The sequence below is a fragment of the Pleurodeles waltl genome, chromosome 7 (genome assembly GCF_031143425.1).
Source record: "Pleurodeles waltl isolate 20211129_DDA chromosome 7, aPleWal1.hap1.20221129, whole genome shotgun sequence".
NCBI classification, from domain to species: Eukaryota; Metazoa; Chordata; class Amphibia; order Caudata; family Salamandridae; genus Pleurodeles; species Pleurodeles waltl.
This window is the reverse complement of record NC_090446.1, coordinates 2,855,475-2,880,688: the sequence shown is the minus strand read 5'-3', so window position 1 is coordinate 2,880,688 and position 25,214 is coordinate 2,855,475. Positions and strand designations below refer to the sequence as shown.

Here is a 25,214-nt window from a genome sequence, read left to right as displayed (position 1 = left end):
ACAATAGTCCCAGCACCATCTCTATAACATTTGCAACACTAGACCGTATACCCTACAATACATGAGGTAAAACCACCACCATTTCACATTGTAACGTAACCGTTCGTTAGCTCCTACACGTGTAAAAGTGAAATGAAGGCACTTGCAGCTCCGAAACACGGACGGCGTGAACCAGCATCAACACCGGAGCAGTTTTATCCGTGGATAGTATGATGTTTCCAACGCGTAGCAGTTCCACTTTCAATGTTACTAAAGTTTAACATGTTTTTTTACATGTATGGTACAAAAGTGATACCAATACATTGTCAAGGAAAGTAAAATCATCTAACACTTGGTTGGGCCTCACAATTAAATGTCTCCAAAATAAGTGTATTTTCACATATTATGGCACCACCAAGTTATATATCCCCTCGGTTCACCAGGAAATCTCCTAAAGTGAGCAGACCAGATATAAATGTAGAAAAGCGTAACCGTATAATTATATCGTAGACTTTACCACACACACAGGGTTCCTCAAGAGAACATATGTCCAGTGACAAAACACTTGAACATAAAATCTGGCCTATAACACGATGTCTAATCACAGACCTAAGTGCATCACACTCCCCCGCGATCACCAGGGCCTAAGATGCATCAGTATCACCCTCTCTCCAGCTGGTCTTCCCTTGGCACGTTCCCTTCTCAACAACTCTTCGACCTTTGGCCAGGTGGCTCCACTCCAACTCTTGCCTCGTCAGTTCTGAGACCACAGACTCCTTTTCAGCTCCTCCCATGAGCTTCTTTTCATTGCAGCAACATGTCGTCTGCCGCAGGTCTGTCGGTTACTGTGCCACACAGCTGCCTCGCTCCTTCTTCGTCAAGCAAGGATCAGAACATCATGAAATATCTTCCCCAGCCCTTGCATCTCAGTCTTTACTCAGCCGGGAGCTTTGACCTGTTCCCTTCGAACCATCAGCCGTACTCGTCTTTCCTCCAAGGGTGCCCTCTCCTCCATGCTCCAGTGCTCCAGCCTTGGGTTCCAAGGTCTGCTGTGGTTTTCCCAGTTCTTAACTGAAAGGAAATGCCTCCTTGGCATGGTTACCCCCTGACCTTTTGCCTTTGCTGATGCTATGTTTTGAATTGAAAGTGTGCTGAGGCCTGCTAACCAGGCCCCAGCACCAGTGTTCTTTCCCTAGCCTGTACCTTTGTTTCCACAATTGGCACAACTCTGGGACCCAGGTAAGTCCCTTGTAAGGGCCCTGATGCCAGGGAAGGTCTCTAAGGGCTGCAGCATGTCTTATGCCACCCTAGGGACTCCTCACTCAGCACAGACACACTCCTTGCCAGCTTGTGTGTGCTGGTGGGGAGAAAATGACTAAGTCGACATGGCACTCCCCTCAGAGTGCCATGCCAACCTCACACTGCCTACAGGTATAGATAAGTCACCCCTCTAGCAGGCCTTACAGCCCTAAGGCAGGGTGCACTATACCACAGGTGAGGGCATATGTGCATGAGCACTATGCCCCTACAGTGTCTAAGCAAAACCTTAGACATTGTAAGTGCAGGGTAGCCATAAGAGTATATGGTCTGCGAGTTTGTCAAACACAAACTCCACAGCACCATAATGGCTACACTGAAAACTGGGAAGTTTGGTATCAAACTTCTCAGCACAATAAATGCACACTGATGCCAGTGTGCAATTTATTGTAAAATACATCCAGACGGCATCTTAGAGATGCCCCCTGAAAACATACCCGACTTCCAGTGTGGGCTGACTAGTTTTTGCCAGCCTGCCACACACCAGACATGTTGCTGGCCACATGGGGAGAGTGCCTTTGTCACTCTGTGGCCAGGAACAAAGCCTGCTCTGGGTGGAGGTGCTTCTCACCTCCCCCTGCAGGAACTGTAACACCTGGCGGTGAGCCTCAAAGGCTCATGCTTGTTGTTACAGCGCCCTAGGGCATCGCAGCTAGTGGAGATGCCCGCCCCTCCGGCCACTGCCCCCACTTCTGGCGGCAAGGCCGGAGGAGATAATGAGAAAAACAATGAGGAGTCACCCTCCAGTCAGGACGGCCCCTAAGCTGTCCCGAGCCTAGGTGACCCTTACTTTTAGAAATCCTCCATCATGTGGATGGAGGATTCCCCCAATGGGATTAGGGATGTGCCCCCTCCCCACAGGGAGGAGGCACAAAGAGGGTGTAGCCACCCTCAAGGACAGTAGCCATTGTCTACTGCCCTCCCAGACCTAAACACACCCCTAAATTCAGTATTTAGGGGCTCCCCAGAACCTAGGAAACTAGATTCCTGCCACCTGAAGAAAGAAGGACTGCTGACCTACAAGCCTGCAGAGAAGGAGGAAGACGACAACTGATTTGGCCCCAGCCCTACCGGCCTGTCTCCAACTTCGAAAACCTGCTCCAGCGACGCATCCGACAGGGAGCAGCGACCTCTGAAGCCTCAGAGGACTGCCCTGGACTACAGGACCAAGAAACTCCGATGAACAGCGGCCCTGTTCAAAACCTGCAACTTCTTTGTAACAAAGAAGCAACTTTCAAAGACTACACGTTTCCCGCCGGAAGCGTGAGACTTCACACTCTGCACCTGACGCCCCCTGCGGAAAACCAACACCTCAGGTAGGACTCCCCGGCGACTGCGAGCCCGTGAGTAGCCAGAGATGACCCCCCCTGAGCCCCCACAGCGACGCCTGCAGAGGAAATCCAGAGGCTCCCCCTGACCGTGACTGCCTGTAACAAGGGACCCGACGCCTGGAACCAACACTGCACCCGCAGCCCCCAGGACCTGAAGGAACCGAACTCCAGTGCAGGGGCGACCCCCAGGCAACCCTCTGTCTAGCCCATGTGGTGGCTACCCTGAGGAGCCCCCCCAGTGCCTGCCTGCATCGTTGAAGGGACCCCCGGTCTCCCCATTACTTCCTATCTAAAACCTAATGCCTGTTTGCACTCTGCACCCGACCGCCCCTGAGCCGCTGAGGGTGTACTTTCTGTGCCTGCTTTTGTCCCTCCCGGTGCCCTACAAAACTCCCCTAGTCTGCCCCCGAGGACTCGGGTACTTACCTGCTGCAGACTGGAACCGGGGCACCCCTGTTCTCCATTGAAGTCTATGGGGGTCATTCCGACGGGCCGGGGACCGCGGATGCACCGCCAACAGGCTGGCGGTGCATCCCTGGGCATTCTGACCGCGGCGGTACAGCCGCGGTCAGAAAGGGGAAACCAGCGGTGTACCGCCGGTTTCCCGCTGCCCTGGGGAATCCAAGCTGCGCCGCCATGGGGATTCCGACCCCCTTACGCCATCCTGTTCCTGGCGGTTTTGGCCGCCAGGAACAGGATGGCGGTAAGGGGTGTCGTGGGGCCCCCGTAACAGGGCCCCACCAAGATTTTCAGTGTCTGCCATGCAGACACTGAAAATCGCGACAGGTGCAACTGCACCCGTCGCACCCTTTCCACTCCGCCGGCTCCATTCGGAGCCGGCATCCTCGTGGAAGGGGGTTTCCCGCTGGGCGGGCGGGCGGCCTTCTGGCGGTCGCCCGCCCAGCGGGAAACTCAGAATAACCGCGGCGGTCTTCTGACCGCGCAGCGGTATTCTGGCGGCTCCCGCCGGCCCTGCGGTTACCGCGGCCGGCGGGAGTCAGAATGACCCCCTATGTGTTTTGGGCACCACTTTGACCTCTGCACCTGACCGGCCCTGAGCTGCTGGTGTGGTAACTTTGGGGTTGCCTTGAACCCCCAACGGTGGGCTACCTTGGACCCAACTTTGAGACTTGTAAGTATTTTACTTATCTGCAAACTTAACCTTTACTTACCTCCCCCAGGAACTGTTAATCTTTGCACTGTGTCCACTTTTAAAATAGCTTATTGCCATTTTTACCAAGACTGTACATGATATTGTGATTATTCAAAGTTCCTGGAGTACCTAAGTGAAATACCTTTCATTTGAAGTATTACTTGTAAATCTTGAACATGTGGTTCTTAAAATAAACTGAGAAAATATATTTTTCTATATAAAAACCTATTGGCCTGGAATTGTCTTTGAGTGTGTGTTCCTCATTTATTGCCTGTGTGTGTACAACAAATGCTTAACACTACCCTCTGATAAGCCTACTGCTCGATCACACTACCACAAAATAGAGCATTAGAATTATCTATTTTTGCCACTATCTTACCTCCAAGGGGAACCCTTGGACTCTGTGCACACTATCTCTCACTTTGAAATAGTATATACAGAGCCCACTTCCTACATTAACCAAATTAGGAACAGTGTGGCCCCGCAGGTCCTCCTGATAATGTACGGGGAATGACCATTAGCAGGATTCCTAGTAGCAGCCACAAAAGACCTCTGGCACTACCCTCTCATATGCTTTCTCCATCCTCCCACCGCCATGTGGACCATCCGTGATCCTCCGATCAATCCTCTCCGCTTGACCACTTTATTGTGCACTGCAGAAAGAAATCCTAGGATATTTAATCCCAATTTTATGCAAGAAACCTCACTTTCCTTAGGAGGCCAAGTGCGGTTCACCAAGACATTAGGACAGCCTTCCAAAATGACCCCCCCTGCAGCAAACAGCATGCAGTAATGTCTATCACAAAAACCACGCAGACATCTAGATGAGAGCTCCACCGCGAGAACAGCGAATCTTTCCTTCTCGTTCAACTAGTGCTGATGAAAATCACCCTCACCTTCTCCCACGCTCTGCTCCACGTAGCCTTTGCTCCTCGCATCTACTGACGAACATCTTGTGGGGCTTCTTACAGTCAGGTCACCTCTCGAGCCCAGCAAAACCGCACTGTCCAGCGCTGCCCGCAGAAACACCCACAGTTTACCTTTGGTCATGTTTGGCCATTCATGGCCATCTGGGTCAGATTCTGCTCACACCGTTCAGTGATACGCATTGTTCCCATCCTACCAACACGCCACTGACAATTCCTTAGCATCTAAAAACAACCGAACCAAATTATTTAACAAAGCCTGCCTTGTGTGTGTACTTCCACCGTGCAGGCAACCTCTAACACAGCCCCATGCTGCGTACTTACCTCCTGGCCCTCTTTTTCATCTACTGCCCTGTGAGGGAAGGACACCTGGTTGCCCACACTGCAGCTCCACACTTCCTCTCACACCCAATGTCCGCTCTTTCAGTGGTGGCAGCATAATCCTTTCACCTTTTTCGATCTTACACCCAGGAGCACACAGGTACTCTTGCTCTCGAGCAGTCAAAATCGGCAGATCCCTTCGCAGCCACACTTCCTGCTTTTAACACTCTAAATCATAGTTTGTAATCAATCAATAAAATAAAAAGATCACCCTCACACATAGGTCCTAAAATCAGTGCTTAATTTGAGCCAGTGGTTTCCGGTGCTCGGCACTGATGACAGTCTGCCACATGGTGGCGCTGTTTGTCTAATTTAGAGATGAACACGACCACAGTTGTTTATTAATTCAATATAAATAAAAAATGACTAACTTGGCGCCCACAACATAATTATAGCGTTGGGGGCCTGGAATAATTGTCCCCTTGTAGGAGTGTCATGGTCAGTCGTTGTGTTGGCCCTGCCGTTGGCAGTGCATCCAGGGGCAATAGCTGGTGCAAGCTGCGGTGACCTCCTGACGAGGGCCTGGCACTTATTTACCACAAATTAAGCACTGCCTAAAATACTCAGTGTCAGAGGCGAAATCTGCACAGAGCTCATTAGATTCATGCTTCGGAGACAGAGGCGCGCCGCGCCCATAATCACTTGCATCCACAGTGAAGTACATCTCTGTCCAGTGAACTGGAAAATGAGTCCCTTGCTTATAACAGGAGTCCATGTCTGTGACCCCGGATACATCTGATTGGGTGATGTGCAGATGTCCATCGAAAAATAATTTACCACATTGAGGAGCAAAGTCATCCCTTTGATATAGGACATGAGAAGGCCGCGCGGCGCCACATCATCTTTAGATTTGTTAAATCCACAACAGACCACTCACCTGTCACCTGCTTTCCATCAGTGACCACTCTGAGGATTTAATAACCACTCTGAGGATTCAGCAGCCACTCTTGATTCAGCAACCACTCTGAGGATTCAGCAACCACTCTGAGGATTTAACAACCACTCTGAGGATTCAGCAGCCACTCTTGATTCAGCAGCCACTCTGAGGATTCAGCAGCCACTCTGAGGATTTAACAACCACTCTGAGGATTCAGCACCATTCTGAGGATTCAGCAGCCACTGTGAGGATTTAACAACCACTCTGAGGATTCTGCACCATTCTGAGGATTCAGCAGCCACTCTGAGGATTCAGCAGCCACTCTTGATTCAGCAGCCACTCTGAGGATTTAACAACCACTCTGAGGATTCAGCAGCCACTCTGAGGATTCAGCAACCACTCTGAGGATTCAACAACCACTCTGAGGATTCAGCAGCCACTCTGAGGAGTCAGCAACCACTCTTTGGATTCAGCAACCACTCTGAGGATTTAATAACCACTCTGAGGATTCAGCAGCCACTCCGTTTACCGTATAACCACTTTTAGTTCTCATCTTGAAACCACCTGAAGTTGCCAAGCCTCCTGCAGCCTTTTGAAATTCCAAACTCAGTGTCACCCGTTTGCCTTCTCATAACAATAGTCACAATTTTAAGAAAATGTGTCACCAGTCTGTTTAACTTTTCCCGAGGCACATCTGAGATGACTACCCTTCAGACGTGACCAGCTGTTGCTAATCTTTAAAACGTGTCGTCTTTCCGACCCCAAGACATTCAAAGCTGCATTTGTATCCCAGGGGACCGAAGAGTGGGCCATCCACATCCTCTTGTCTTCTTGAAAAGCACAAAAAACTCTTCCCAAGGCGAAGGCAGCTCCCCCGGCTCTGCCGGAAAGTGCAGTCGGGGCGCCCCTGGCAGAACGATGAATAAATAGTGGAAAAGGACCCCGAGCCTTTGAGTAGCCTGAGTTCAGCCAGTGCCCCACCAATCCTCTGCACGTGGCCTTCCGCAGTCACCTGCGGCCCCAGTCACAGGACATGGGGGCAAACTTAAGAAAAGGTGCACTTAACAGAGTGGAGCGCCCCTCTAACGCCATCTTGTGTGCGCCACATTTAAAATACGGTGCCCCATGGCTCAGGGGAGGGGGCAATAGCGTCAACATTTTTGACATTACTGATGGCACTAACCCTGAACAGTACAAAGGGGCCCATTGTAAACAATGGTGTGCCCCCTTTAAACGCCTGTGCTGAGCAGGTGTTAAAAATGCCACAAAAAATGGCGCAAAGAAATCTATTAGATTTCTTTGTGCCATTTTTTCACCCCTCCTAATGGAGGAACACCCTCTTGCATACATAATGCCTGGCGCAGGCATAATGTGGCGAAAGGGGTCACAAAGTGGCGCATTGCATGCATTGTGCCACTTTGTACATATGGCGTGGCGTATTTGCCATAATATCATCACATTAGTGTAAAAAAATGACGCTCATGTGGCGATGTATGGCACAAGGGGGTCTTATACCTGCTCCATGGTCTTTAACCACATCTGCTGTTCTTATGTTCTCAACCGATGGAGCATTTGGGGTGGGAGGGCTGTAATTGGTGTCGGGCATGAGCATTATCCGAAGCCGACTTCGAATCCTTCGTGCTTCCAAAGACACTTTGGGGGTCATTTCAACCCTGGACCGCCAGGGCTGAAATGACGGAAGCACAGCCAACAGGCTGGCGCTGCTCCCCTGGTCATTACGACCACGGCGGAAGCGCTACGGTTGCACCGCCGAGGCCGGCGGTTTCCCGCCACAATGGCCCCAGCGGTAGTAATCCGCCAGGGCAGCGCTGCTAGCAATGCTGCCCAGGGGATTACAAGTCTCCCTACCGCCAGCCTTTTCCTGGCGGTTTGAACCGCCAGGAAAAGGCTGGCGGTACGGGGAGTCACGGGCCCCTGGGGGCCCCTGCACTGCCCATGCCATGGGCATGGGCAGTGCAGGGGCCCCCTGAAAGGGCCCCATGTGGCTTTTCACTGTCTGCTCTGCAGACAATGAAAAGCGCGACGGGTGCAATTGCACCCGTCGCACGGCCGGAACACCGCCGGCTCCATTTGGAGCCGGCTCCCATCTTGCGGCCCAGTAGGGATGTCATAATGGGCACCGCGGGAGTGCGGCCGCATTGGCGGCCGCACGGCGGTTACAACTCCGCCAATGTTTTAATGAGGGCCTTTGTCTGGCCTTCCGCCATGCACCGCGGCCAGTGTGAGTAAGGTGTGGTCGCTCCTCACGTCCCACAGCGTACAGTAAGCAGCCTTGACCCAGTGCAGGGGTCACTTGGCCCAGGCTGGCATTCACCCCATGTTTGCATGAACCCACTGCTTCCAGTTTCCGGTTGTGCACAGCGAGCACTGGGTACAAGGTCTGACCCTCAGACACCTCAGTCCTTGTTTCCACAAACCCCCTGTCTAGGATATTTGACTGAGCCCAGTGCCCGGTCCACAAACACCTTAACTACATTTGAGTTTCCACCCACTTTGTCCATTGTCATAGCTCCTTCATTCCCCTAAGCACTGGGTATGGCCTTTGCCCGCGAGTGCCCTGGTGCTGCAGTAGGACCCGGTGTGCGGCATCCAACCATGTTCAGCAGGCTCGAGCAGTGAGCATCCGGGGGGGGCCCTGGAGGGGTCCATCTTCGGCTCCGGTCCTAGACATGTGCTCCAGATTATTTAAGGTCATAATTGTTGTCATCAAACTGCAGTGATGTTACCGTGATCAGTCACCTTGACGTGTCTGCAGTTCGCGCACCTGTCATCCAGATTGGATTCCAGGGTTCACCCAGCACAGTGGCACCAAGGCTTGTTCCAAAGTAAGATTTTATGTCGATAATCCTGCACTCATTGAATAATTGTGAATCCGTCAGAAAGGCGGGATCTCGAGCAGTAGATGGAACAGCTCTAATATGACAGAGCAGTTTGAGTGGGAGGTTCCTTTTGAGAATATTCATGTTCACTGCAAAGACACCTGACTTCAACTGGAATCAAACCACAGAAAGCGCCTGGAAGGTGGGTGGTAAGAGGCTAAGAAGCGCTGGACCCCGTAAGTTTCTGATATTCTACGTCGGCTTCAAACGACGAATGAAAACACTGATGTCACGCATTTCATCTTTGTTTATAAATATCTCAAGAACAGATGGATAACATGCTGGGTTGGTACTTTTTACTACATTTTATATCCCTTTCCTTGTGTCTGTATTTTATCTTTTTTCATTATCTTTTCAAAATGATCTTTGCGTGTAATAGACAATTTCTCAGAACTGGCTTTGCAGAAGACATGACCATCTGTTTGGATGTTTTGACAGGACATGCGGAGTGCGGCTCACTGGGGCCATCCAGCATTAAACATGAAGGCGCGTCGCGTTCAGGACCCGACACCACCCCCAGGAGAAGAGACGGACTCACCGCTTCTGCAGGTGAGTAAAGAGCTTTATCTGAACAAACCTCATCCACCCTCTACACCGGCAGAGTCTTCTTGGAGGGACATCTGGTCGCGAGTCCTCAGTGGTTCCTCTCATACGCATCCAGGTTCCTTCGTCATTGCACATCTTGTTCTCTGGTGATGAGCTTTCATCTCTTGGGTGGCCTTGTACGCCTCCGTCGCTTCAGCTACAATACTTCTTGCCAGTTCTGCTGTGGAGGTTTCTTTGCTGAGGTGTTTATACATTCTTTACTTCCACAGAATGTATTTCATTTCTCTCTCTACTTCATTGCTACGTCTCCGATGTCTGCAAGCATTTACTCGCACCCCAGCCAAAGTTTCACCTTCTTACGTCAAACTTCTCGCCAGTGTCTCTGCTGTCTAGGAAGGACCTCCACCAGGATCACCGGCCAATCTTATGTTTATGTTGGTAAAAACTCTAGCAAACAAGGGCCTTCCCAGATTTACATGTAATGTCCATGATCTTAAGGCAGCAAATCAACATATATTTAAGTACAGTTCAGCACTTTATCGAGGTGTGTCGCAGCTGAAATATTTGACAATGATTTCCCAAGTTGCGGAGCGACTGTCAGGTGCACATCAGATATGGATATTGTGAATCACTTTGGGAAAGTCAGGATCTTGAAAAGCAAACAATACTAATCTACAAAGATCAAATAATTTGAGATGCATATTAATTTTGAAAATATTGATGTTGAAATATCTGATATTATGTTTACTGTTTTTAAGAAGCTGAAACCAAAACAGGTTTAGCACTGATTTGCACCTTAAAAAACACATTGCCGGAACTGGTATTCAGTGGTTCAGTCATTGAACACAGTCCCTGAGGACTCTGACCATAAATACATCATTTGAACTCACTCAGCTGGTACTCTCTTCTGTGGTAGGGTTGTCCCCTTCTGAGATGATCCAGCAGGGAGTGTCCCGGGGTCCATGCGGCGGGTGCTGTGAGGCCCTGGCTGGTGTAGCTCCTAGAGGCCATTGAACATATTTCTACTTTCACTCTGGTGTGCTGCACATTTTACAGTCAGTAGCTTGTTTTAAATGATACAGTGGAGTAATCCACACATGACCGGAGGGTACCATCAAGCAGAGCCTTGAATCCCCTGTCATTGTTTTCACAGGACCTGCCGACACTGCCCCCGTGGTATTGGTCAAAATTAAGAATGAAGGAGAGACGTGTTCTGTTGCCGACATCACTTCAGGGGGAAGAAAAACCATCGCGCCTTCGAGAGGTGAGTGCCTTCAAGACGTGAGTGCCTTCCACAGGTGTGTGTGTTCGACAGAAGCGCCTTCGACAGCTGAGCGCCTTCGAGAGGTGAGCACCTTTGACAGGTGAGTGCCTTTGACAGGTGAGTGCCTTTGACAGGTGAGTGCCTTTGACAGGTGAGTGCCTTTGACAGGTGAGCTCCTTCGACAGGTGAGTGCCTTCGACAGGTGAGTGCCTTCGACAGGTGAGCGCCTTCGAGAGGTGAGTGCCTTCGACACGTGAGCGCCTTCGACAGATGAGCGCCTTCGACAGGTGTGTGCGTTCAACAGAAGTGCCTTCGACAGGTGTGTGCGTTCGACAGGAGCGCCTTCGACAGGATCGCCTTCGACAGGAGCGCCTTCGACAGGTGAGCGCCTTCGACAGGTGAGCGCCTTCGACAGGAGCGCCTTCGACAGGTGGGTGTGTTCGACAGGAGCGCCTTCGACAGGTCAGCGCCTTCGACAGGTCAGCACCTTCGACAGGTGAGTGCCTTTGACAGGTGAGCGCCTTCGAAAGGTGAGCGCCTTCCACAGGTGAGCGCCTTTAAAAGGTGAGCGCCTTTGACAGGTGAGCGCCTTCCACAGGTGAGCGCCTTCCACAGGTGAGCGCCTTCCACAGGTGAGTGCCTTCGACACGTGAGCGCCTTCCACAGGTGAGTGCCTTCGACAGGTGAGCGCCTTCCAGAGGTGAGTGCCTTCGACAGGAGAGCACCTTCGACAGGTGAACGCCTTTGACAGGTGAGCGCCTTTGACAGGTGAGCGCCTTTGACAGGTGAGAGCCTTGGATAGGTGAGTGCCTTCGAAAGGTGAGCGCCTTCGACAGGTGAGCGCCTTCCAGAGGTGAGTGCCTTCGACAGGAGAGCACCTTCGACAGGTGAACGCCTTCGATAGGTGAGCGCCTTTGACAGGTGAGAGCCTTGGATAGGTGAGTGCCTTCGAAAAGTGAGCGCCTTCGAAAGGTGAGCGCCTTCGACAGGTGAGTGCCTTCGACAGGTGAGCGCTTTCGACAGGTGAGCGCTTTCGACAGGTGAGTGCCTTCGACACGTGAGCGCCCTCGACACGTGAGCGCCCTCGACACGTGAGCGCCCTCGACACGTGAGCGCCTTCGACAGGTGAGCGCCTTCGACAGGTGAGCGCCTTCGACAGGTGAGTGCCTTCGACAGGTGAGCACCTTCGACAGGTGAGCGCCTTTGACTGGTGAGTGCCTTCGACAGGTGAGCGCCTTCCAGAGGTGAGTGCTTTTGACAGGTGTGTGCCTTCCAGAGGTGAGCACCTTCGACAGGTAAGTGCCTTTGACAGGTGAGTTCCTTCAACAGGTGAGTTCCTTCAACAGGTGAGCGCCTTCGAGAGGTGAGTGCCTTCGACAGGTGAGCGCTTTCGACAGATGAGCGCCTTCGACAGGTGAGTGCCTTCGACAGGTGAGTGCCTTCGACAGGGGAGTGCCTTCGACAGGTGTGTGCCTATGACAGGTGTGTGTGTTCGACAGGAGCGCCTTCGACAGGTGAGTGCCTTCGACAGGTGAACGCCTTCGATAGGTGAGCGCCTTTGACAGGTGAGCGCCTTTGACAGGTGAGTGCCTTCGAAAGGTGAGCGCCTTCGACAGGTGAGTGCCTTCGACAGGTGAGCGCTTTCGACAGGTGAGCGCTTTCGACAGGTGAGCGCTTTCGACAGGTGAGTGCCTTCGACAGGTGAGCGCCTTCAACACGTGAGCGCCTTTGACTGGTGAGTGCCTTCGACAGGTGAGCGCCTTCCAGAGGTGAGTGCTTTTGATAGGTGTGCGCCTTCCAGAGGTGAGCACCTTCGACAGGTTAGTGCCTTTGACAGGTGAGCTCCTTCAACAGGTGAGCACCTTCGAGAGGTGAGCGCCTTCGACAGGTGAGCGCCTTCGACAGGTGAGCGCCTTCCAGAGGTGAGTGCCTTCGACAGGAGAGCACCTTCGACAGGTGAACGCCTTTGACAGGTGAGCGCCTTTGACAGGTGAGCGCCTTTGACAGGTGAGAGCCTTGGATAGGTGAGTGCCTTCGAAAGGTGAGCGCCTTCGACAGGTGAGCGCCTTCCAGAGGTGAGTGCCTTCGACAGGAGAGCACCTTCGACAGGTGAACGCCTTCGATAGGTGAGCGCCTTTGACAGGTGAGAGCCTTGGATAGGTGAGTGCCTTCGAAAAGTGAGCGCCTTCGAAAGGTGAGCGCCTTCGACAGGTGAGTGCCTTCGACAGGTGAGCGCTTTCGACAGGTGAGCACTTTCGACAGGTGAGTGCCTTCGACACGTGAGCGCCCTCGACACGTGAGCGCCCTCGACACGTGAGCGCCTTCGACAGGTGAGCACCTTCGACAGGTGAGCGCCTTCGACAGGTGAGTGCCTTCGACAGGTGAGTGCCTTCGACAGGTGAGCACCTTTGACAGGTGAGCGCCTTTGACTGGTGAGTGCCTTCGACAGGTGAGCGCCTTCCAGAGGTGAGTGCTTTTGACAGGTGTGCGCCTTCCAGAGGTGAGCACCTTCGACAGGTAAGTGCCTTTGACAGGTGAGTTCCTTCAACAGGTGAGTTCCTTCAACAGGTGAGCGCCTTCGAGAGGTGAGTGCCTTCGACAGGTGAGCGCTTTCGACAGATGAGCGCCTTCGACAGGTGAGTGCCTTCGACAGGTGAGTGCCTTCGACAGGGGAGTGCCTTCGACAGGTGTGTGCCTATGACAGGTGTGTGTGTTCGACAGGAGCGCCTTCGACAGGTGAGTGCCTTCGACAGGTGAACGCCTTCGATAGGTGAGCGCCTTTGACAGGTGAGCGCCTTTGACAGGTGAGTGCCTTCGAAAGGTGAGCGCCTTCGACAGGTGAGTGCCTTCGACAGGTGAGCGCTTTCGACAGGTGAGCGCTTTCGACAGGTGAGTGCCTTCGACAGGTGAGCGCCTTCAACACGTGAGCGCCTTTGACTGGTGAGTGCCTTCGACAGGTGAGCGCCTTCCAGAGGTGAGTGCTTTTGATAGGTGTGCGCCTTCCAGAGGTGAGCACCTTCGACAGGTTAGTGCCTTTGACAGGTGAGCTCCTTCAACAGGTGAGCACCTTCGAGAGGTGAGCGCCTTCGACAGGTGAGCGCCTTCGACAGGTGAGCACCTTCGTCAGGTGAGTGCCTTCGACAGGTGTGCGCCTATGACAGGTGTGTGTGTTCGACGGGAGCGCCTTCGACAGGTGAGTGCCTTCGACAGGTGAGTGCCTTCGAGAGGTGAGCACCTTCGACAGGTGAGTGCCTTTGACAGGAGAGCTCCTTCAACAGGTGGGTGCCTTCGAGAGGTGAGTGCCTTCGACAAGTGAGCGCCTTCGACAGGTGAGCGCCTTCGACAGGTGTGCGCCTTTGACAGGTGAGCGCCTTCGACAGGTGAGCGCCTTCGACAGGTGAGTGCCTTCGACACGTGAGCGCCTTCGACAGGTGAGCGCCTTCGACAGGTGAGCGCCTTCGACAGGTGAGCGCCTTTTACAGGTGAGTGCCTTCCAGAGGTGAGTGCCTTTGACAGGTGAGCGCCTTCCAGAGGTGAGCGCCTTCCAGAGGTGAGCGCCTTTGACAGGTTAGTGCCTTTGACAGGTGAGCTCCTTCAACAGGTGAGTGCCTTCGAGAGGTGAGTGCCTTCGACACGTGAGCGCCTTCGACAGGTGAGTGCCTTCGACAGGTGTGCGTCTATGACAGGTGAGCGCCTTCGACACGTGAGCGCCTTCGACAGGTGAGCGCCTTTGACAGGTGAGCGCTTTCGAGAGGTGAGTGCCTTCAACAGGTGAGCTCCTTCGAGAGGTGAGCATCTTCGACAGGTGAGCACCTTCGAGAGGTGAGTGCCTTCAACAGGTTGACATTAACCTGCCATGACAAGCATACCACTGAAAGGAAAGCCAGGACACATCGCCAAAACAGGTGCTAAACAATTCAATGGCATGATGTAGAGCCTCTTGGCTTGGTTACCCCCACTTTTGGCTTGTTTGTCTGTGTGCTTGGCTGTGTTCACTGAGATCCTTCTAACCAGGGCCCCAGTGTGCTCTCTCCTTGTAAACTTGGTTGCTCAAACCTTTTTCACCCCACATATGGCATATTGGTGCCCTCATGTAAGCCCCTAGTATATGGTACCCAGGTACCCAGTGCATTGGGCTACCAGGGGATCCCTATGGGCTGCAGCAGTTATTCTGCCACCCATAGGGAGCCCAAGCTAAGGGTTCTGCAGACCTGGCATTGCAGTCTGCGTGAAAGGGTTCACGCACCTGTTTTCACTACAGGTCACTGCACCAGGTCACTGTAAGTCACCCCTATGGTAAGCCCCCCAGCCCTGAGGGCAGGGTACAGAGTACCTGTGTCTGAGGACACCCCTGCACTAGCAGAGGTGCCCCCACAAACTTCAGTTCCTTATTCTTGGACTTTGTGAGTGCGGGGACGCCGTTTTATGTGTGTACTGGACACAGGTCAATAACCATATCAAGCTACAGAATGGTAACTCCGAAGCTTGGCCTGTTTGGTAACAAACATTTCAGAATCATATCCCCCAGTATTGGAAGTATGATTCCAGGCACTCTGGGGCTCCTTAGAGGACCCCCAGCATTGCTACCACTCTTCTTACAGGGTTTTCCAGGGAGCCCAAGCTGCTGCCACCTCTCAGACAGGTTTCTGCCCTCCTGCTGCTTGATCAGCTCAATGCCAGGAAGGCAGAACAAAGGATTTCCTTTGGGAGAGGGAGGTAACACCCTCTCCCTTTGGAAATAGGTGTTACATGGCTTGGGAGGGGTAGCCACCCCAAGCCACTGGTTTGCTTTGAAGGGCACAGTTGATGCCCTTCGTGCATAAACCAGTCCACACCCGTTCAGGTATCCCCAGTCCCTGCTCTGGCTTGAAACTGGACAATGGAAAGGGGAGTGACCAGAGGTGGTGCTCAGAGCTCCTCCAGAGGGTCCCTGGGTTCTGCCATCTTGTTTCCAAGGTTGGCAGGGTACTCTGGGAGCATCTGAGTGGCCAGGCCAGGCAGGTGACGTCATAGGCACTTTTTGATAGGTGGTCACCTGGCTACATAAAACATGAAGAAATGCATGCAATCAAGCCCACCGTTAGGGCTATTTAGGGTCTCTCTCTTGGGTGGGTCCTCATATTCGGCTTGCAAGATTCCAGCAGGATTACTCTACAACCTCCAATTCTGCCCACTGCAACTGCAAATGGACCCTCCAGGAAGACAGCAACTCTTAGGCCTGCACAAGAACAAGAAGCATCTGCTGCAACGACGACTGGCTGTGTGGATCTCCACTCATCTTGAGCTGAGTGGATCCTGCGTCACAGGTGGTGGTTCAGAGTAGTCTTCTTGGTCCTCTCTGCCAGCTGCCCACATTTGGTTGAGGTAAGCCCTTGCCTTCCCATCCAGGACAGTACCCCTGTGCAACACGTCTCTTGCAGCTGCCAAGGCTTGTTTGCATCTCCTCCAAGGGATCTTCAGGCAACGTGTAGCTCCACTCCTCAGCTCTCCTTGCTGCGACGCACAGCCTCTGAGTAGTTGTCCTGCGGCGTGGGATACTATTCTGCAGTGCTGCGTGGACTCCTTCTGCAACTTCTGTCTCCCCATCCTGTGGGACTCCTGCGGGTGCTGCCGCCGCTCATGTGGGCTCTTTGTGTCGCTGAGGGTCCCATGTGACTTCCCCTCCTGGGTTGAGTCCTCCTGGGGCTTGCTGGTCCCCAGCCGCACCACTTTTGTACTAATCATGAGTTTGCCTTTGCCAAGGCTTGTTGGTGGAATTCCTGCACTGACACCCACCTGCAATCTTCAGTGCAGTGTGGGACATCTTCTGCATCCATCAGGAACTCTTCTCCGGCTCCAGGGCTGCAGTGCTGACCTGTTCTTCCTCACCTGCGACCAATTCCTGCAAGTACAGCTGGGTGGGTCGTAGCCTCTACTCCTCCGGGACTCCACTGTGACTCTTGGACTTGGTCCCCTCTCTCCATAGGTCTTCCTGTACAGGAACCCACCGCTGTTTTTCTTGCAGTCTTGTCTGGGTGTCTTCTTTGCTTCATTTTCATCCTTTTAGGTGATTTTGGGAAAATGTCAGTGATTTACTCCTGCTTTCCTGGTCTCTGGGGGGTAGTGTGTTACTTACCTCTGTTGTTTTCTAGTACTCCCAGCTCCCCTCTACACATTCCACTGACCTTGGTGGGGCTCCTTTGTTCACATTCCATTTTTTTAGTATATGGTTTGGGCTCCCCCTAGGGTCACTATTGTGTATTTACATTTTCTAACCTTTCCTGTGCCTATTACTGGTTACTAGTGATTATAATTAGTGTATTACTTACCTCCTATTAGAGAGTTGCCTCTAGTATTTTGTGTTATTGTGTTCCAAAAATAAAGCACCTTTATTTTTGTAACACTGAATATTATCTTTCATGTGTGTCAGTGCTGTGTGACTACAGTGGTACTGCATGAGCTTTGCGTGTCTCCTAGATAAGCCTTGGCTGCTCATCCACAGCTACCTCTAGAGAGCCATGGCTTCTAGACACTGACTACACTACACTAATAAGGGATAACTGGACCCGGTATAAGGTGTAAGTACCTTAGGTACCCACCACAGAAAACCAGTAAACTGAGAGACCGCTCTTGAAGGTGCCACATTAGTTTCGTAAACCTCTGTGTATTAATACCTATGTTTCCACAGCAGGGCCTGAAGATAAAACCTTGCGAACATCTGTTGGCATCAATGAGGCGGGCGAGACCTTGGCCAGTGACATCCTGCAGTGTCCAGGACGAGCCGGTGCAAATGCTGCTGGTGAGTAACCACCTCACCCTTCGTGGAAGTGCGGAGTAGTAAAGGCCTCGATTTGTCGAGTGTGGAGTAGGTGGATCCTTTCAGCCGGCCCTTTGCTGTCATTCATCGCATAGGTTTGAGGCAGGCACTTCTCCTGCCCAGGTGGCTCCCCCTTTCTGATTGGACCCCAAGGGAGGCCTTGTTTAGGTGAAGGCCTAGGGTTATGACAGCTCACACAGGTATGATTTACACTGTGAGGGGACACTGAACTCAAACAAGAGCTTTTATGAAACTTTTATCTGAAGTTGGATAAAGACTTATTGAAGCTCTGGCTTCTCCGACCAGAAAAGTAATGCATTAGATGTGCGGACATTTTAAAAGGGAACCTATATTTAATACTGGATGAAATTATCCATATAGGGCCGGAATTAGATGTTGGCGGATGGTACTCCGTCACAAACGAGACGGATATCCCGTCCGCCGTATTAGAATCTCCATAGGATATAATGAGATCGTAATACGGCGGATGGGCTACCCGTTATGTGTCAAGACCACCAAGATCTAAATCAGGCCCATAGGCCTGCTGTGCCAGTAAAATCAAAACAGCGCAATCCCTGGCGGGCACTTCCAAAAACAAAAATGCAGAAGATCCTCAGGTCAGCATTTATGTGTGGTAGGCAGCAGTGTACTATAGACAAGAGCCGGAGAGCAGACAAAGTCCTGGGGCCGACCGGGCGGTCCGGGTAGAGTGGACATGCGCCATTCCAGAGGCGTCAAGCAGGTGTGAGATACTGTCTGCGGAGGAGTCTCAGATGACGTGGGGTGGGCGACTGCTGGTTCTATACTGGGTGTTCTTTCAGGTAGTACTCTACTCAACAAGGCTACCCTGTACTATATTGTAAACAATATTTATTCCTGACTCCACACATCTCTCCAGCTGCCTTTCCTGTTTGTCATGTAGTAACGTGTTTCGGCCTAGACCTTATATCCAGAGCCAGAGGCAGGATGGGTAGCTCGAAGGCGTCCTGAGCACGTACAAAGCTCTGCAGCGGTGCTTGTTTAATACAAATATATTGCATGCATTTCTTCATGTTTTATTGTATAAGAACGAGATCCTCCGTGTTAGGAAGTCGTTGTGTCAGCAGAGAGTACTTCCCCTCCTACCACACTACAAGGAAGGCTTCTAAGTATCACTACACTGGCCCGCCCAAATGGTTTCTCCATGTGTTCCAACCTGAGTACTAATGTTACCATCTACGACTGGCACCGACTGCGGTCCAGTGTTACCAGAGTACCTAGGCCGGGCGAGTACTAGAAAGGACGCTGCCTTGTTGGGCGCCACCAGCCATATGGAAGCCACAAGCCCAGGGCAAGCCCTGCAGGTCTCTCTCTACTAACTTTGGGGAGCGACCAGTGTTTACAGGTGGGTCACGGTTACAAGCCCCGCAGGTCACTTTACTAACTATGGGGCGCGCCCATTGTTTACAGGTGGGTCACGGTTACAAGCCCTGCAGGTCACTCTCTACTAACTTTGGGGAGCGCCCGTTGTTTACAGGTGGGTCACGGTTACAAGCCCCCCAGGTCACTCTACTAACTTTGGGGAGCGCCCAGTGTTTACAGGTGGGTCACGGTTACAAGCCCTGCAGGTCACTCTACTAACTTTGGGGCGCGCCCATTGTTTACAGGTGGGTCACGGTTACAAGCCCCGCAGGTCACATATGTGTCCAGAGATGCACAGCAAAGGCTGCACCTATTTAGAGGTGAAATATTTAAAAGTAACAGAGTTCGTTTTTTGAGGAAACTACATTTACCATGATGCAATGGGGCTGATTACTTGCTGGGATGTTAGGCAGGTGTGCTCCAAACTGTTTGTGACTTTAAAAAGGCTCCCTTGAGCCACTGGGCTGACGAGCTCTGGAGCAGGCACCAGCATGCCAGTGAAGAGGTATTGAAACCAGATGATTAATGGCAGCATTTCCAGCACCCCGCAAATGTGCTTTATTTGTTCTCTGCTGAAGAAGGGATTAACCCAGAAACACATATGTGTCCAGAGATGCACAGCAAAGGCTGCACCTATTTAGAGGTGAAATATTTAAAAGTAACAGAGTTCGTTTTTTGAGGAAACTACATTTACCATGATGCAATGGGGCTGATTACTTGCTGGGATGTTAGGCAGGTGTGCTCCAAACTGTTTGTGACTTTAAAAAGGCTCCCTTGAGCCACTGGGCTGACGAGCTCTGGAGCAGGCACCAGCATGCCAGTGAAGAGGTATTGAAACCAGATGATTAATGGCAGCATTTCCAGCACCCCGCAAATGTGCTTTATTTGTTCTCTGCTGAAGAAGGGATTAACCCAGAAACACATATGTGTCCAGAGATGCACAGCAAAGGCTGCACCTATTTAGAGGTGAAATATTTAAAAGTAACAGAGTTTGTTTTTTGAGGAAACTACATTTACCATGATGCAATGGGGCTGATTACTTGCTGGGATGTTAGGCAGGTGTGCTCCAAACTGTTTGTGGGTCACGGTTACAAGCCCTGCAGGTCACTCTACTAACTTAAGGGGAGCGGTGAGCGCCCAGTGTTTACAGGTGGGTCACGGTTAGAACCCCTGCAGGTCATTCTCTACTAACTTTGGGGAGCGACCATTGTTTACAGGTGGGTCACGGTTACAAGCCCCGCAGGTCACTCTACCAACTTTGGGGCGCGACCAGTGTTTACAGGTGGGTCACGGTTACAAGCCCCGCAGGTCACTCTACCAACTTTGGGGCGCGACCAGTGTTTACAGGTGGGTCACGGTTACAAGCCCTGCAGGTCACTCTACTAACTTTGGGGCGCGACCGTTGTTTACAGGTGGGTCACGGTTACAAGCCCCGCAGGTCACTCTACTAACTTTGGGGCGCGACCGTTGTTTACAGGTGGGTCACGGTTACAAGCCCCGCAGGTCACTCTACTAACTTTGGGGCGCGACCGTTGTTTACAGGTGGGTCACGGTTACAAGCCCTGCAGGTCACTCTCTACTAACTTTGGGGAGCGCCCATTGTTTACAGGTGGGTCACGGTTACAAGCCCCGCAGGTCACTCTCTACTAACTTCGGTTATAAGCCCTGCAGGTCACTCTACTAACTTTGGGGCGCGACCATTGTTTACAGGTGGGTCACGGTTTTGGGGAGCGCCCATTGTTTACAGGTGGGTCACGGTTACAAGCCCCCTAGGTCACTCTCTACTAACTTTGGGGAGCGACCAGTGTTTACAGGTGGGTCACGTTTACAAGCCCCGCAGGTCACTCTCTACTAACTTTAGGGAGCGCCCATTGTTTACAGATGGGTCACGGTTACAAGCCCCGCAGGTCACTCTCTACTAACTTTGGGGAGCGCCCATTGTTTACAGGTGGGTCACGGTCACTCTACTAACTTTGGGGAGCACCCATTGTTTACAGGTGGGTCACGGTTACAAGCCCCGCAGGTCACTCTACTAACTTTGGGGAGCGCCCGTTGTTTACAGGTGGGTCACGGTCACTCTACTAACTTTGGGGAGCGCCCGTTGTTTACAGGTGGGTCACGGTCACTCTACTAACTTTGGGGAGCGCCCGTTGTTTACAGGTGGGTCACGGTCACTCTACTAACTTTGGGGCGCGACCATTGTTTACAGGTGGGTCACGGTTTTGGGGTGCGCCCATTGTTTACAGGTGGGTCACGGTCATAGCTGCGTCGCTCAGCCCGGGCCTAGCTGGGCAGGGTCTTGTTAACAACTACTGTTTAGTGTTTTAGCATTCGGCTATTACTGCCAAGTACCGCAGCATCCATGCTCTCAGGTGCCCCGGGCACGTACATGCCACAGCAACATGCTTAATGGCATGTGCTGCACCACAGCGCACCCGAGCCGCCTGTGCCACGGTGGCTCCACATGTGAGACTTCATGTGACCCAAAGCAAGGCAGCACATCAATCCAAAGATGGAGAGTAGATGCCAGGCTGGGCACGAAGATGCAATCCAACCACTCACAGGAATATCCCATCATCTTATGTGCAGAAGGGCTTCGTGTTGAAGTGGTAACACGCGTGTTGTTGTGGGGTGCGCTCTGTGCATGTTGAACACACGGTAAAGGGCACAAGATGCGAGAATAACTCCTTGTTGCATGGCTTGGCTTCATTGGTCCCTTGTTTACTCCAGAGCATCATCGGTACCATGAAGTGATGATCACGTGACGCTGATGAGGCGAGGATGTCCCGGGCGTGGGGGGTGCGAGGGACGCCCCACGGGGGCATGAAGTCCTCGGGGTACCCACGGGAATATCCCGCTCATTGGGACCAATCACCGCCAGCGGATCCTCTAATGCAAGAAACCACCAAGCACGACTTGTGTCTGAACTAGGAGAAGATGGGCCGGGAGGTACCCAACGGGAGGGGCCCAAGAAGGCTGGGGGCACAAAGAGGGCATTAAAGGGGGCGTCGCGGCACATCCAAGAGAAGGGGACCCACATCGCACTGCTTGAGGCCGCCAGGGACCAGGGGATGCGCACGGAAGACGCACCGTCCACACCTCACCTGTACCTCACCTGTACCTCACCTGCACCTCACCTGTACCTCACCTGCACCTCACCTGTATCTCACCTGCACCTCACCTGCACCTCACCTGCACCTCACCTGCACCTCACCTGTACCTCACCTGCACCTCACCTGCACCTCACCTGCACCTCACCTGCACCTCACCTGCACCTCACTTGCACCTCACCTGTACCTCACCTGTACCTCACCTGTACCTCACCTGTACCTCACCAGCACCTCACCTGTACCTCACCAGCACCTCACCTGTACCTCACCTGTACCTCACCTGCACCTCACGTGCACCTCACCTGTACCTCACCTGTACCTCACCTGCACCTCACCTGTACCTCACCTGTACCTCACCTGTACCTCACTTGCACCTCACTTGCACCTCACCTGTATCTCACCTGTACCTCACCAGCACCTCACCTGTACCTCACCTGTACCTCACCTCACCTGTACCTCACCTCACCTGTACCTCACCTCACCTGTACCTCACCTGCACCTCACCTGTACCTCACCTGCACCTCACCTGCACCTCACGTGCACCTCACCTGCACCTCACCTGCACCTCACCTGCACCTCACCTGCACCTCACCTGTACCTCACCTGTACCTCACCAGCACCTCACCTGTACCTCACCTGTACCTCACCTGCACCTCACCTGCACCTCACGTGCACCTCACCTGTACCTCACGTGCACCTCACCTGTACCTCACCTCACCTGTACCTCACCAGCACCTCACCTGTACCTCACCTCACCTGTACCTCACCAGCACCTCACCTGTACCTCACCAGCACCTCACCTGCACCTCACCTGTACCTCACCTGTACCTCACCTGTACCTCACCTGCACCTCACCTGCACCTCACCTGCACCTCACCTGCACCTCACTTGCACCTCACCTGCACCTCACTTGCACCTCACCTGCACCTCACCTGCACCTCACTTGCACCTCACTTGCACCTCACTTGCACCTCATCTGCACCTCACATGCACCTCACCTGTCCCTGGATCAGGTGAGCCAGCACCTCACCTGTACCTCACCAGCACCTCACCTGTACCTCACCTGTACCTCACCTGCACCTCACGTGCACCTCACCTGTACCTCACCTGTACCTCACCTGCACCTCACCTGTACCTCACCTGTACCTCACCTGTACCTCACTTGCACCTCACTTGCACCTCACCTGTATCTCACCTGTACCTCACCAGCACCTCACCTGTACCTCACCTGTACCTCACCTCACCTGTACCTCACCTCACCTGTACCTCACCTCACCTGTACCTCACCTGCACCTCACCTGTACCTCACCTGCACCTCACCTGCACCTCACGTGCACCTCACCTGCACCTCACCTGCACCTCACCTGCACCTCACCTGCACCTCACCTGTACCTCACCAGCACCTCACCTGTACCTCACCTGTACCTCACCTGCACCTCACCTGCACCTCACGTGCACCTCACCTGTACCTCACGTGCACCTCACCTGTACCTCACCTGTACCTCACCAGCACCTCACCTGTACCTCACCTCACCTGTACCTCACCAGCACCTCACCTGTACCTCACCAGCACCTCACCTGCACCTCACCTGTACCTCACCTGTACCTCACCTGTACCTCACCTGCACCTCACCTGCACCTCACCTGCACCTCACCTGCACCTCACTTGCACCTCACCTGCACCTCACTTGCACCTCACCTGCACCTCACCTGCACCTCACTTGCACCTCACTTGCACCTCACTTGCACCTCATCTGCACCTCACATGCACCTCACCTGTCCCTGGATCAGGTGAGCCACACATCGGTGAGTACCGGGCACACGAAGCCAGGCGCCTGCCACGGTGATGGGGACTGATTTTCATACTCAGTGGGAGGAGGGGAACTCATCCAACACCAGCTCACGAAATGGTGAATCACGTACAATGGAAGGAAGGCGTTTAAAAGCCGCAACTGAAGCCCTCTAAAGACTGTTTACAGCACAATCTAGTTCCCTGTGTGATTCCACACGAGGCTTCCTGAGCTGAGCGAGGGAACTCTTTTTACTTTAAGATCATGCACTAAATTTAGTGGTAATTCCTTTTCCTTCCAGCCCTTTCGAGAGCGCTGTACCACCCTTCCCAGGTGTTTGCCACAAATGAACAGGCTTCTTACCTTTGGTGACGCTCTTCCTGGTGAGTACTCGGACAGACGTCAGTTCCTCGTCTTTTCCCTCAGTCTCACTTGGACTCAGCTGTCAATGTCAGTCCCTGGGCGGCCAGTGTTCTCTGAGAGTAGAGTCCAGGCCTTCAGAGGCCGCAGAAGCGTGGATGAATGAGCTGTGAGAGTAAACATGAGCTCAGTCCTGGTGAGGCGGCAGGGGTGGGACCAGTGTCCTGGTGGGAGTGTGGACTGATCCTGTGGCATGGCTGGTGGGTCCTACCAGAGGCGGGGGTGACTGTAATGGCAAAGGACCGCCCCCGCAGGGGGCATCAGGGGCCGGCACATTAACCGCTGCCGGGGACCCGGAAATGATATTTCAAAGCCGCCTCAGCGGCCAAACAAACAAAAGACATCCGGCATTCCCCCTCAAGGGAGAGGAAGGAGCCCCTCTCCTTTGAGGAGCAAGAACAAGGAAAAATAAAAACCCCCAATGGGATGGGGAGACACCGCCCCCCCTCATTTTGGAGGGCAGACTAAAAGGACTCTGCGGCCCAGGCAGAAATCACTTTGTGGGCCACGAGGGACAGCTCGCGGGATCGCGAAACCCACCCACCCACACCGGAATAACAGCATTGTCGCAGGGCTGAGAGGACAAGCGGACGGCGGTAAAAGGGGCACCTTGGTCGGTAAAGGAGGCACACTGGTGGGCGGTGTGGCGGAGAAAGGCTACTTACCTTGGGATGCCTTACGGCAGGGTAAGGAGGCCGATGGGGGAGTAAGCGGAACACGGCACTCGCGGCCCAGACCCGCCGGTTGGCAGGGCACAAAATGGACAGACAAGGTAGCGAGTTGAGCCTAACAGCACTAAGAGGCTACCCCCCTCACGATCAGAGAAAAGAACCAACAAAAATGGATGACCCCAAAAAGTAGCATGAAGGACCTCAACAACAATAGGTGTCAGAATTATGACAAGCAAATTACAAGGACTTGATTGATTTATAGCAGAGGTGATGTCATGCAGCAAAGTTATGATCCTGGAGAAATGATTTATGTATGGCATATCAACTGTGATTTATGACCTGTCTCCAAATT

The 25,214-nt window shown here is 52.8% G+C and overlaps 1 protein-coding gene across 3 annotated transcripts in view; it reads left to right on the top strand.

The window, feature by feature from the left end:
* The window catches only part of LOC138303502 (uncharacterized), a 57,239-nt gene that overhangs the window by 10,815 nt on the left and 21,210 nt on the right, over positions 1-25,214 (top strand). For 2 of the 3 annotated variants that reach the window (XM_069242685.1, XM_069242683.1), the window contains 3 exons: positions 9,303-9,413; positions 10,564-10,674; positions 17,342-17,452. In XM_069242685.1, the coding sequence (XP_069098786.1) occupies positions 9,303-9,413; positions 10,564-10,674; positions 17,342-17,452 (333 nt within the window). The remainder of the gene's footprint in view (positions 1-9,302; positions 9,414-10,563; positions 10,675-17,341; positions 17,453-25,214) is intronic. The other variant, XM_069242684.1, reaches the window with a different exon arrangement.